Source organism: Lutjanus erythropterus, chromosome 18 (assembly GCF_056507025.1).
Source record: "Lutjanus erythropterus isolate fLutEry1 chromosome 18, fLutEry1.hap2, whole genome shotgun sequence".
Taxonomy (NCBI): domain Eukaryota; kingdom Metazoa; phylum Chordata; class Actinopteri; order Lutjaniformes; family Lutjanidae; genus Lutjanus; species Lutjanus erythropterus.
In genome coordinates, this window is record NC_139334.1 from 15,215,120 (window position 1) to 15,228,892 (window position 13,773).

The 13,773-nt window shown below is 39.7% G+C and overlaps 1 protein-coding gene across 1 annotated transcript in view; it reads left to right on the forward strand.

Annotated features, from left to right (window-relative positions):
* The window catches only part of htr1d (5-hydroxytryptamine (serotonin) receptor 1D, G protein-coupled), a 29,336-nt gene extending 20,562 nt beyond the window's left edge, over positions 1 to 8,774 (forward strand). Inside the window, exon 2 of the mRNA XM_084743014.1 lies at positions 6,227 to 8,774. Coding sequence (XP_084599140.1) covers positions 7,106 to 8,254 — 1,149 coding nt within the window. The 5' untranslated portion in view covers positions 6,227 to 7,105 and the 3' untranslated portion in view covers positions 8,255 to 8,774. The remainder of the gene's footprint in view (positions 1 to 6,226) is intronic.
* The last annotated feature ends 4,999 nt before the right edge of the window (positions 8,775 to 13,773 follow it).

Here is a 13,773-nt window from a genome sequence, read left to right on the forward strand (position 1 = left end):
GCACAAACCGTATACAGTCCAATTCAGGCAAGGTCTGCTCTTGATTGAAAATCTTTTCCTCTCATTCATTCATTATGAAGCTCATTATCTCATTGTGCTGTAAACCAGACCCATAGGAGATAAGCCTTGTCCTTGACTTGTTTGATGTGTAAACAGATAAGCTATTCAGCCATCGATCAAACATGCTACTGTACGTGCGTGTGAAATAATATGCACCAGGAACATGATACAGTGTGGCAGCTTGCAACAGTGACAAGTGAATGAACAAGTTGCTGTCTATGACAGTCTTCTTGCTGGAGCTCACTGTGTGGTGCTCTCAGTATTGCAGCACTTGGACTGAGCACTGTGCTCATCAATCTCTTCTCCACTGATGCAATGAAGCGTGACTGTTAGTAGCCATGCTGTGCGCTGCTTCACCCATCAGTAGTTGCAGCGATCTCTAGTACACCTGCACATGGGGTTCTCTTCTTGGAATCTACAACACATGGAAAACAAAAAATATTACAAGTTATAAAGGGGCGCTCAACCCACTTTACACATGAAACCAGTTTCTCGTCATGAGGAATACTACCTTAGCTAGTCAGGCTCGATATGACTTTTTTTTTTATGGCCCACAAGAGGTTGCCTGCACATCAGGCTGGCATGTGTGTGGTTAGATCAATAAAAGTAAGGTACATATCTCTGGGCTACCTGAAGACATGTGAACAATAGAGTGTATGAGCTTGTTCAGTATGATATTTGTTACTTCTTTTTAAAGCCCCAGTGTGCTGTGATTGGCTGCAACAGGATTACACCAACTCTGTACCTGCCATTCGCTCAGTCAAGCCTCGCACTGCACTCTGGGCTGCTGGGTCACAGAGAAACTCCTGAGAGCAAAGCACAACAAGCACAATAAGCTTCAAAATGTCTCTCTTGGTGCTAAGATGACACTACGTTAATTGTGAAAATGGCCAATTCCAGAGCAAATGGATGACAACTATTTATATACTTTCTCAGCCGCAACAAGTAATAAACTTGTGCGTTAATTGTGGAACAGATGAATTGCTGTGAGCCATTACAAGTCTAATCATGGTTCATCTGACAGTCTGACAGTGTTTGTGGGGGCTCCAGTGAGAAGTAAAATACAGAGAAAAGTAGGATCCAGGTTTTATGGGGCATGACTGATGGTAGGGATCGAAGTCCCCCGCCTCCATCTTTATTTAAGCACAATACTAAATTGCAGGACTACTCCTTTAACATCCACCAGGTGTTCAGGAAAGAATAGCACAAAATGTTTGTACTCTCAGTTTAGCATAATACTTTCACACTCTTACTGTGGCTCAATTGGATTACATAAAGTTTTTACTTTGATCTTGAACTGAGATGTATGGATGCACCTTGGGTTTGGACTGTTTATTCTTATGTCTTATGAATTTTACAGGATACTGTTTTGCCATAAAAACGCTGATGATCCTGCACATGTCATCCAGTTCATAAAACTTCAAGATTCACAAGATGCAGAGGCACATCATAAATTAATTAAACAGATTAAAAGGAATAAGCGTTATTGTCTAGGTACTTACTGCTATGTAACCTGGGGTATAGCATTGGTAACCCCAAGTAAACTCAGTTTATCCACTTCTTAAAATGAGACTGAGAGTTTACTCATCTATTTTCAGATCAAATGCATCAATCAATAAGGAGAAACCCACCTCTGTGTTTACAGCTACACCCCTGGATATAACCAGGAACCTCAGCAATTAATTATTCTCAAAGCATAACTGCTTTTCCACTGTCTCAACATGCAGAGCTATAGGGAACATTTTTGATCCTTGGTAACAACCTTCTTTGTATTTAAATTGCTGCATGTAAAGTGAGAGAGTTAGTACACTTAACATCACACAATAACTATAAAGAGATATTCCTGTTTTGAAGGATTATTTAAAAAGGGCTCAGTGTGTTTCAGCCTGTGTTGAGCACGTGTTTGCCTAGGTGGGTATGATCAGTGTTCTGTGCCCTTTTCTTTGCTGCGAAACAGTACGTACAGGTCTTTGATGGAGGGCAGCCAGTAGACGTCTACCCTCGCGGCCATTTGAATGTCACGGTGCAGAACAGACCAGAAGCAAAACATATGTTTTTATTATATATATGTGGCCACATGTTTGGAACCTTTAAATGAAAGGTTTTCACATTTCCTGCCTGGGTTCTGTTGGTTTCCTGTCTTTTTAGAAAGTTAAGAGAATGTCACCTGCATGCAAGGTTTAATTTGTCTCTGTTAGACTACCAGCTGTTATAAAATGTCTTGTATACATACTTTTTATTCCTCTGTATAAACAATTTATCAGTGACAGGAACTGAAGAGATATTCAGGGTTCCAAGCCAATCATTTCTGATGTTGGTGATCCCCTGACTTTGCCTCGAGTGCCACCAAGAGGTTGACATTTGAGGTTTTTAGTAAAATTTCTCAGCAACTACTGGATGATTGCCTTGAATTTGGGTTTCTTTTTATGTTGTCCAGTACTTTGATTTATGGCCAAATAACAAATGAATGACATTGCCATTAGTCTCATCTGTGCTGTGTTCAGTGCTAACCATAAACTGTATAAAACATGGATGTAGTCTCCATGGGGTCACCCATTGGTTTCTGAAGAGCCATTCTGTGCTCATTCTGAGGTCACTATGTGGTGGCTCCCACAGCAGCCACTTTGGCAGCTCATCAAATTCTGATATTGAAATTAATCATTTGGGTGGATTGTGACACTCAAAAAAAGTCCACCATTTTACAGCTGCTTCTTTCACAATGTACAGTATGTCTTTTGGGGCTGAAGGGCATCATGCAACGTTGTCGTACACGATTTGCCAAATTGGTTTCAATGCCTCACTTTTGGTGCCAGCCTCAGGTGGTCATTCAATGAAAAATTTTTGGCATTTCCTTGATGGTTTCATTTTTCAACTCAATGGTAGCATCATTATTATTTGCATGCTAGCATGCTGATTTCAGCATTTAGCTCAAATCACCATTGTAGGTACATACAGTCTAACAGACCTGCTAGAATAGCTCTTAGTCTTATTAATTTACACATTTAAAAACAACTTATGTCTTTTATAGTAGTCTGTGTCTCATATGGAGGAATGATAGAAAGGATCCTGACTGGCAACATCATAAACTGGCTGAAGACAGGAAGACTCTGCGGCAGGTGAATAAAACCTCCCTCTTTTGAGCATCAGTGATACTGATGAAGTTAGGTGTTGGTGCACAGCCTGATACTAAAAGACAATATCCACCTGAGCTACAGCCTGCTGCTGTCTGACAAGAGATACAGGAGTATCTGCTGCTGTACCTCCAGACCGAAGAGCAGCTTCTTCCCTCAGGCTGCAAGACTGCTTAATTCATCTTCAGCAGTCCACTTTACAAAATAGTTTGTTTTTTTGTTTTTATTTGTATCTCTTCAGCAAGTCTGTTTATAATTTTAAATGTTTCCTCTATTAGGAGCAAAGAGGGAACGAAACAATGAAAAATAAATAAATAAATCTTGTAACTTGTGCAACATTTATCACTGAGGACACTTATTCATTTCTGACCCCCAGAAACTGTTTTCTCCAAATCATTTAAATCAGTGAATTATTTTTTTCCTTTAAGAGAACAAAAGGAGATTTTCTTTCAGTGATTCTCTAAAATTATCACCACTTAGAGGGAACACTGCACCCAAGGCTCCAAACTGATCAATACTGAGTTTGGTTCATAAAAAAAAAAAAGTTCACCTGGGAGTCATTAAACAAATGTGCTAAAGAGACACAGTTGTTTTCATCCATTATTTATTATGCCTATTTATCGTCATAGCCGAAACACCATAATCCCCCTCAACAGCCAGCTGCCAATCAACACTTGAGTTAATGGAGAATTTGACAATACAGAGTTGTATCAGGAACAAACATGCTCTCGGAAATCAGCCTTGACACTCGTAATGTGCCGGCAGAAGGATGTGTTTACTGTGAAAGAGCAAACATTTGTAATTACTTTGGCAAACAGTGTTGTTTGTTTGTTGGTAGCTTTGTTCCTTAATATTCCAACATCACTTCACAGCTTGTTGATGCGTGAAATACAAAAGAGGCCTAAGAAAATAATTAACAACTTTACAAACCTTATCCAAATAAGTGAATCTTGTGTGTTTCTCTCCCTAATCCTTTACTTTTAATTGTGCAAAATCTGGCTTTTATACACACTTCAGTCACTTTGGCTTGTGCAAAGCATTGAAAATCTCTTGGTGCACATGTGCATAACATTTAGAAATACATGTTACTAAAGCATTTACAATTTGTCACAAGGTTCAGTATAATGCTGTAAAGTCTCAGCAGTATTTGCTCTGAGGGTTGCGATACAGTAAAAGGTGGTTTCAGCAGTGAGTCCATTAAATTTGTCACTTAATGTATGTTTCTCTTTTTCCTCTGAATTACAAGTGGTCAGTTTTCATGCTGCTGCTCTTAAATAATAAATTAAAGCAAACCTAACATATACAGTAGAAGGAAAGCTCAGGGGGAAGGAACGCCCTCTGCGATGATTAACAGTCATCTGAAGTCCAGATCCCCACTGGGACGTACATAAGACCACATTTCCACATTTCACTTCTCTTTCATTCTACTTGAAAGTACGTCCGCTCGCCATCCTGCGATAATTCTCTGTTTCTCTTACCTGGAGGCGACATGGTCAGTTTCTCTTTGTACCACTGTGCTCCAGTTTCTGAGCAGCATAACATTAGCAATAATGTGAAACAAGTAGTGATTATATGATACAAGACCAGAAGTCTATCAGAGTCATTCTAACGCTGGTGACACACAGAAACAGAACCAAAAGCGCATTTCTCCGCACCAGTCAAAAAACGATTCTGCTACCTGATAAAGCTGGCCTTCATATTAACCTCACAAATTCAGCTTTTTAAAGTGTTCCTGGATCAGCAGACCATCACTTTGTATGATCAACTGATCTGCAGGGAAGAGCTTTACTCTTGTGTGTGGAATAAGTACAAGTTAAATTTAGTTGCAGTGGATTGGCAGGTTGTGATCGTGATGTGGGGGGAAAAGAATCGGAGGAACTGAGGACAGCAAGGAGAGAAATCAAAACAGTTGAAAAGCATGGGATGCATATTTCATCATTTATCAAAATCAGAACATTTATATTATATGTATCATCTCTATCATTTAGAATAGATTACTCAGTGTGTTTTATTGCCAGATTTGCAGTTTATGATTTAAGGAATGCAGGAAAAAAAAATAGAACAGATGCTAAAATTATCTTTTCAGTTTGCAAGTCGGTCACCCTCGCCCTCAACCCTTTGGGGCACTTCTGCCTCTGTTTTTTTTTATATTAACAGTCAGTCCAAAATGAAATCCAGCAGGAATCAGACTGAAATGAAAATGTATGAAACCAATCGTTTCAAATATTTTAAGTGGTTTTTGGAAATGCCACTTTTCCTGATAAAAGAGACAGAAAAATACATGCCAAAAAAGTCTCCAGCCAGTTTCAAACCACAGAAGTTGCAATGACATAATCAGCAACACAAACCACTAGGCAACCAGAGTGAATTTTTAGTGAATAGTAGGTAAATAGTAGGAATAGTAGGTAAAACCTACATCTAAAGCAGATAGCTCTCATAGCATTTTCCAAATATAGGGTCACAGGCCCATTTTTATTGCATTCCCAATTGACAGAGTAAATATATACCATATTTCTTTAAATACCATTCATAGAGTATGGTATAAGAGACAGAAAGCAACTTCAAGCAATGTCAACACTTTATGTAGGTGATAATATACAGTAAAGCATTATGGCAAAAAAACAACTGACAGAGAATCTGTAGTCCATATACACCAGAAAATATCACATCACGTTTATGTTGGAAATTTATGCACATGAACACTTTAGTTTCAAAGTGAACTGTTAACTGAAATGAAATGATTTAAATTCATCTTGACCTGATTTCAATGACAGTCTTACAACAAAAGTAATCAATCAACATAATAACTGGAGATTTGTAGGTGTTAGGTCCGTATATCAAGTCATAATGGTCCATTTACGGGTCGAGTTTGAGTTTACATGCTGTTCATGTGCATTTATTGCCCTCACTGTGCAGTAGTTGTCATGTAGGTGGTTTGTTTGTGTCAGCATGTGTATAGAGTGGGGGAGGGGATGATGGTGAAGTTGAATATAACCGACATTCCTTTCTATTTCTCTCTCTTTTGTCTCGCCTAGGATGAAGATGCTGCAGAGGAAGCTTCATGAAAGTCTGACAAAACCTTCTCAGCTGCATGGACACACCAACCGAGAGTTTATCTGACAGCGAGGAGGAGAAGCAAACGCATTTAACACTGGGAACCTTAAAAAAAGCTTTGCTGAACACTGCATTTCTGCAAAGTTCTATTTAACTGCCAAAAGCTGTATGGATATCGAACCATTATCTCCTGGATGTCTAGGATTTTTCCTCGACTGGTTTTGATGTGGATCATGTGACTGTAATGTTCCAGCTTTCCAGTCTCATCAAAGCCAAGTTTCAGTAGAAACCTCAATTTAGAAGACGTCACGTGGACTCGAGGACAGATAAGAGAGAGAGACAACAAGCGAACCTGTGTATCTGTCATCATCTTCTTCCCACATGCAGCTCTCCGCTTGGCATTATTGAAAAGGAGGAGCCCATTAAAGCATTTGATAGATAGGAAGGTTTGGTCTGAAGGTGTTGTTCCCGGCTGGCTGCCGGTTGGAGATGAGATAAGAGCACTGGGATGAGAGAAAAGAAGTGTCTGTCTCACAGGAGCTGAATACAAATTAGGCTTCGTCAAATCAATATTGGAGAAGCCAAATGGACAAATTAGTTGGCTTCAGTTACAAGAGCATAAGTGAAGTGTGAAGTGATGGAATTATATGTTTGCTAAAGGTTGATATGAAGCCACGTTGTAATACAAGGGATGGGAAATTCATGGAAATAAAAGGGATAAAAGACAAGCTTCTGCAGTTTTTACAGGCAACACCAACAGTGCCAAGCCACTGTACAGCCTCCGTCAGCGTCATGCCTGACCTGATCCATGTGTAGTTTTAGATAACAGTGACGAGGCTGGTCTAAACCTCGGAGAAAAGATGGAGCTGGATAATAGCTCACTGGACTACTTCAGCAGCAACTTCACAGAAATCCCTGACACCACTACGACACCACCCTGGAGCGAGGCCACGCTGCTCGGCTTCCAGATCTCCCTGTCTGCGCTGTTAGCTCTCGTCACTTTGGCTACTGTGCTTTCAAACGCTTTCGTCATCGCCACCATCTTTCTCACCAGGAAGCTTCACACACCTGCCAACTTCCTGATTGGCTCCCTCGCGGTCACCGACCTGCTGGTGTCTATTTTAGTCATGCCGATCAGCATCGTCTACACCGTCAGCAAGACCTGGTCACTGGGGCAGATCGTTTGTGACATCTGGCTGTCGTCTGATATAACCTTCTGCACAGCGTCCATCTTGCACCTGTGCGTGATCGCGTTGGACCGCTACTGGGCCATCACAGATGCGCTGGAGTACTCGAAACGCCGTACCATGCGCCGGGCAGCAGTCATGGTCGGGGTGGTGTGGGTGATCTCTATATCGATTTCTATGCCTCCACTCTTCTGGCGGCAGGCCAAAGCCCATGAGGAGCTGACGGAGTGCATGGTGAATACAGATCAGATCTCTTACACCCTATACTCCACCTTTGGCGCCTTCTACGTCCCCACAGTGCTCCTCATCATCCTCTATGGACGGATCTATGTTGCTGCCCGCTCCAGAATCTTCAAGACGCCGTCGGCCTCTGGGAAACGTTTCACCACAGCACAGCTCATCCAGACCTCCGCAGGCTCCTCTCTGTGTTCTCTTAATTCTGCCTCCATCCAGGAAGCACACCTACACTCTGGCAGCGTGGGAGGCGGAGGAGGAGGGGGAGGATCGCCTCTGTTCATGAATAGTGTGAAAGTGAAGCTGGCAGACAGCGTGCTGGAGAGGAAACGTCTGTGTGCAGCCCGTGAGAGGAAAGCAACCAAGACGTTGGGCATCATCCTGGGCGCGTTCATCGTCTGTTGGCTTCCGTTCTTTGTCGGCACGCTTGTCATGGCCATTTGTAAAGATTGCTGGTTCGATCCCGTGCTTTTTGATGTTTTCACCTGGCTGGGATACCTGAACTCCCTCATCAATCCAGTTATCTACACCGCGTTCAACGATGAGTTCAAACAGGCTTTCCAAAAACTTGTCAAATTCAGACGGTGATCCTGAAAAACGTTACGGTGGATTAAAACTGACGTTACCTGGAAAGCAAGGAGCAAAAAAGACAAAGAAAAAGATAATGACGATAATGAGAGGACAGTACACTTAGAGGGAAAATTTGGCACTTTTCAGGTGGCTGTCCAATCAGTGTTGATGATAAATGTGGTCAACAAAAAAAATAAATTCCTCATTTTTTGCAATATTGACAGAGAAAGCAGAGCGCAGTTTGGTTTGCCAAGGAGCCAGTTAATTAACAACATTAATAATGTTATTTATCAGATAAAATGAATAATCAGGAAAAGGCCTATAACTCATCTTTCTTTGCAATTACATATTTCCATATTAAATCACTTAATAACTTAATTTATTAACTAAATTAAGTTGGTACAAGGATTGACACTGGGCCGATATGACAGATAAATCAGATATTTTAATGCATTTAAAGGAGAAATGTTTAATATATTTACTGTAATAAATCACAATGTCCATTATATGACATCAGAGATTAAGGAAACATGCTGTTGAAATAGCTGAAATACTACCACGAAATAAATACTACTACGACTTCAGCCGCAGTGTTCTCATTTGAAATTTCTATTTCAAGCCAAAATAACTGTTTTAGTCTGCCTGTTTCACGTCAGTTAGAAACGAATGAATTAGTGTCTGTTTATGAGTTGTAAGAAATCATTAATAGTATTTTGTAATGATTAAACTGAGCAATATGTTAATGGAGTCTCGCAGGCAGTAAGACAGTAAGACTGAACTTAAATTGTGTGTGACTGTGTATTTTCAGAGCAGTAGGCTTTTGCTTTCGGGATAACTGGCTGAACTTTACATTAACAGACAATGGACAGTTATAAATAGCTGATCAACTTACAGTGGAGGACTTGTCGTCTCTTGTCATTGTCAAGTATAATGTTGTGCTCGTCTTGCGCTCGGACAGTTTTCTTGCAGCCTGTCTGAGCTTCCTCAAGTCTGGGAAGGAGGGGGCAGGTTAAAACGAGTCATTTCAACCATAGATCATGGACATGCAATTGCTACATATTGCTCCTTTAAGCTCTTTTATTGTGTACACCAATATGCAACATCCCAAGAAAAATCTGAGCAACATTATTGAACATTTACTAATTGGCATAAACAAACAAACAAAAAAATCCCAGTTTGAATCAATTAATTTTTGAAACAGAAAACGGTCACCCAGCACCCTATTGTGGGCCAGATTTGGTCCTCAGCCCTAAGCTGAGTATCACTGAACCACAGGGTATTTCATGATGACATTACAGCCTGGATTTCTCTGAGTAACCAGGGTGGTGATACACGGCAATATGGGCGTGGGAGTCGCAAGCTCATGCGCAATGCTCCGGTAGGCACTGCCAGCATGGCTCCACAAAGCAGGAGGACTCACTGAGAAATGTACTGCTGCAATTAACTACATTTACCATCAACAGTGACTGGACAACCACATGAAAAGTGTTGAATTGTCCTTTTTAATGACCCATCTTGTGAACACATGCTAATTGTTTTTTTTTTTTTACATCAACCAGTTCTGTGCCATAGCTCCTTAGATTCCTACAGCATATCCTTCATATAGACTTATGCATGCCAAAAAAAGAGAAACTCTTCACCCCTAACAATTGTGGAACTTATCTTAAAAAGATTTTTTTTAAAAGGGGGGGGGTGTGTGAAGTCTATTTCATGTCACAGGGACTCTGCTGTTATTTCTTGGACAAAAGCAAAGAAAGAGAAAAGGATTTGTGTAACTGTACGGAACGAGCAAACTCAGAGTGACTGGATTTAATCCTGCAGAAATGAAAAGCCATGAAATATATGTTGTCTTACTCTCTGTGTCATACTGTATCTGCTGCTCACATATAATGTTTCTGTGGTACAGTAAAATACTACAATCTCTAGAGATTCAGTAAATGTCGCCATATATGCAATTATATTTGAAAGTGGTGTGTCTGTGTGTGTACGTGTGTAGTTACTTTGCTGTAATATATGCGTGTTTGAGGACGGGAGGACTGTCAAGTGTTCGACATTTATACATGCTATTCTCCAGCGAGGCTCGTCTCGTCATTACACAGACTGAAATGGAAACGGCATTTTTCACCCTGAATTTTAAGCAACACCCAATGTCATGGCAACAAATAAACCCTTTCAAAAAATTTTAAGAAACCACATGCTCAAGCGAAAAGAACAAGGTAAGGGCAAATGCTCAGATTCACGGTTACTGAGGGCAAAATTGATTGATTTAATGTATTTCTTTTCTAAATGTAAATGCTTGTCTTACTGTCATGTGAAAGAGTGGCATTGGTGGATACTTGCAGGGAAACTGACTCACTGATTTTAAACATAACCATGACAAATATGACATGGCTAATTTCAGTGTCTTTAATAATGTCTTCATGAAACTGATTTCATTTTAAATCAACAGAGAAATTTTCATTCTTCACAACAACAGGCTTACGGGATGCAAAAAACCACTAACGTTTATGAGAGATGGAACTCAAGCACTGGCCATTTAATATGCAGTGGCTAATCACAACCCTAGCTGGGGCTAGTGAAGTATGGGTTTACTAAGCCTACTCAACCTGCTAACACGATCCTTACAGAAGAACCAGAAACACAAAAGGTGGACTGTGAAAAAACAAGATGGCAACAGAAATACAGACTCAACATGCTACTTACTGTTAAATGACAAGCACACAAATGCAATCTTGAAGGTTTCTTTATCCATAAAATTTACTATCACTGTCTTCTCAAGTCAGTTTTCTACAGGTGTCAATGTTTAGCCCAGAAACACCAAGGGCTTATTGGTTTAAAACCAGCTAAAACAAAACAAAAACAAACAAAACAAAAAAAGACAAAACAGTAATATTAAATTAATAACTAAATTGCACCATTTGTCTAAAAAACTACACCATCTTTATTTAAACATATAAAGCCTATGGAACAGACTTTTAAAATATTAAAATGAGTTTTTAAAATAGTACTTCCACCCACCAAAGACATGTCTCCCAAACACATCGAAAACCCAAGAAATCATGTTGTTTATTTTGTCAGAGGATGCCTTTCATTCATTTTTGTGTTTACAGCGGTAACAGTCTGAATAATTTAGCACCTTAACATGAATTTCTTTATTAAATTCTACAGCAGATATAAACAACTTTTAACGCACAAGACATTCAATGTCAAACTGCTTTTCTTGTCATTCTAATTTGCAGCCAAAACACGAGAGATGCAACTTTAAAAAAGTGTTGGTTCATAGTGGGTCATAAGCACCGTACAATATTTCTCTAAAGATATTATGTTACAGTGAATGCTGCATATGGTTGTGATTTCCGCTTACCTTTTCATGAGTGACAGGCAAAGAGAAATTCCATCAAATTAATTGATTAACAAGTGATGGGTTGATGGATTTTAAGAAATTAGTAAGTTTGAGGTAGACTATGGAAGAAAAAGTAAAAGAAAACAAAAAATAGTAAATATAAGAGACCTCACTGGTGGTGAATGGGAAAAATGTAACCTGAAATGCTACTTTATTTGCTGCAGGTATGTATGTGTGGAGAAATCAAAAAAATAAATCTCATTTATATCCCTGATTTTTGTCAATAACTTAGACAATAAATCTGAAAAGTCGAGACTTTAATCTGTGAAATCAACAAACCAGGAGTCAAACAGAGCAAGCTGGATAACCTTCACAAGTTTGTCCGTTGGATTTCCAGGAAGGACTACTGGAGTGGTCATAGTTCAGTGTTTGCCAGCTGCCTTAAATTTATTGTAGGCAACAGTTCAGGATGCTGGTGGGTGGCAGGAAACTCATATGAGTCAATGACTTTGTCTGTTCTTTGTTCTTTGTTCAGTCCAGGAGGATACAGAAATGATTACGTCACTAAATAGACACTCTGACATGAATGGTTTCAGTTTTGATGCACGTATGTTGAGTGATGCAGTGTAGCCTTGCTGAGAGAGTTGCTCACAGAGTGACCTAATGGACCTCCGCCTGGTTCTGACATCAATTCTGCATGTCCTTCTCACAGAGTGCCTGCTGAGCATACATACTGTATATACATCTCTTTGATACCATAACCTGCTCTCACTCTGTCTCCACTGGTCTGTAAATGACTGTCTGGATGAAGCAGTGGAGTGGACAGACCATTTCTGAAATTGTCAATGCAATCATGCTGGACCAGACTAAATTAAGTTCACAGGAAATATAACTGAAGACTAGCTTAGCCACTTACAGTGTATGTAATATTAATGTGCAATTTATTTGTTTGCATTTCCAGTGAGAGCTGAGGTTGAACTTATGGCCCACTAAAGACAACTGAAAAGTAAGACTCTTGTAAGATGCTATATAAGCCATGTTTCCAGTGAATGGTGCGGATTGGTTTGACTTGTCTCTACTGGGTTTTTTCCTTTTTTTGTGGATAGTATCTGGTAGCCTATCTGGTACATTTTTGCATCACATCGTAAAGGTTTCAAGGAAACTGAGCCGATATAAAAAGGTGACGACTAGGGACGTAATGATTTACTCATGCATATACGAGTGCATCGGTTCAAACAGCCTGTATCAGTAAAAAGATGAACATGAATTAGATATGAGAATGGATTTATTATTTTCATTTATGGATTTATTAAAAGACACCAGACCAAAGATGGTGCCTGTTCAGTCCAATAAGAATTGCTGTTTCTCCTACTATTAAAAATTCACAATAGAAAGGGTCATAGTTGACCTTGTTGAAAGTTCATGGTGTCCTGTTAACAGGGTTACACACATCTCTTTTACCGTGGCGGCTTCTAGGGAAAATGTTTTTTGGGCCACAGGGGTAATTTTTGCTGTAATACTGCCAGTGACCCCTGGGAAAAATTGGAGACAAGGCTGAGCGGCAATGTTGCACGTAGGTCATATTATACATTCATTCATGTCGTCATGTGTCATGTTGTCACACTATTTTACTATTATGAAATGGAGGAGCAGCTCACAGCTGGGCCAAAACAAATAAATAGTAGGTGGTGGTAAGCAGCTCAAAAACTTTTATTTAAAAGAATAAAATCATAGAGTATGTTACATATTTATAACAGTATACAGTGACAATTATTAATGTAGGGCATACTGTACAAATTAGTATGTAGGATGGGCTTATTTTTATCTGAGAAGTTCAGCAAAGTCTTCTCCACGTTGGCTGAACATTAACATGTAATGGATGTAATTTTAATGTGATTTTTATGTTCAATTGTCTGAGAGAATTAAATCAGCCTGTGGTCAGACTTGTGGTCTCAGTTGTGACTGCAAAGTAGGACAGAGGTAAGAAGGGGGACAAAATGCATTCATACTTTTCCTTTTAGCTACAGCTTTAAATAAATAATCAATTGTCGTGGAAGCTAATGGCTAATGCAACCCTCAGAGTGTCCAATTAATTACCCTGTGAATATACCAACCTCTGTGAAGAGAGGCCACATTACCCTCGCGGTGCAACAAAATGAATCTTCCCTCCAAATTTGTAGGTGGGTCACATTTA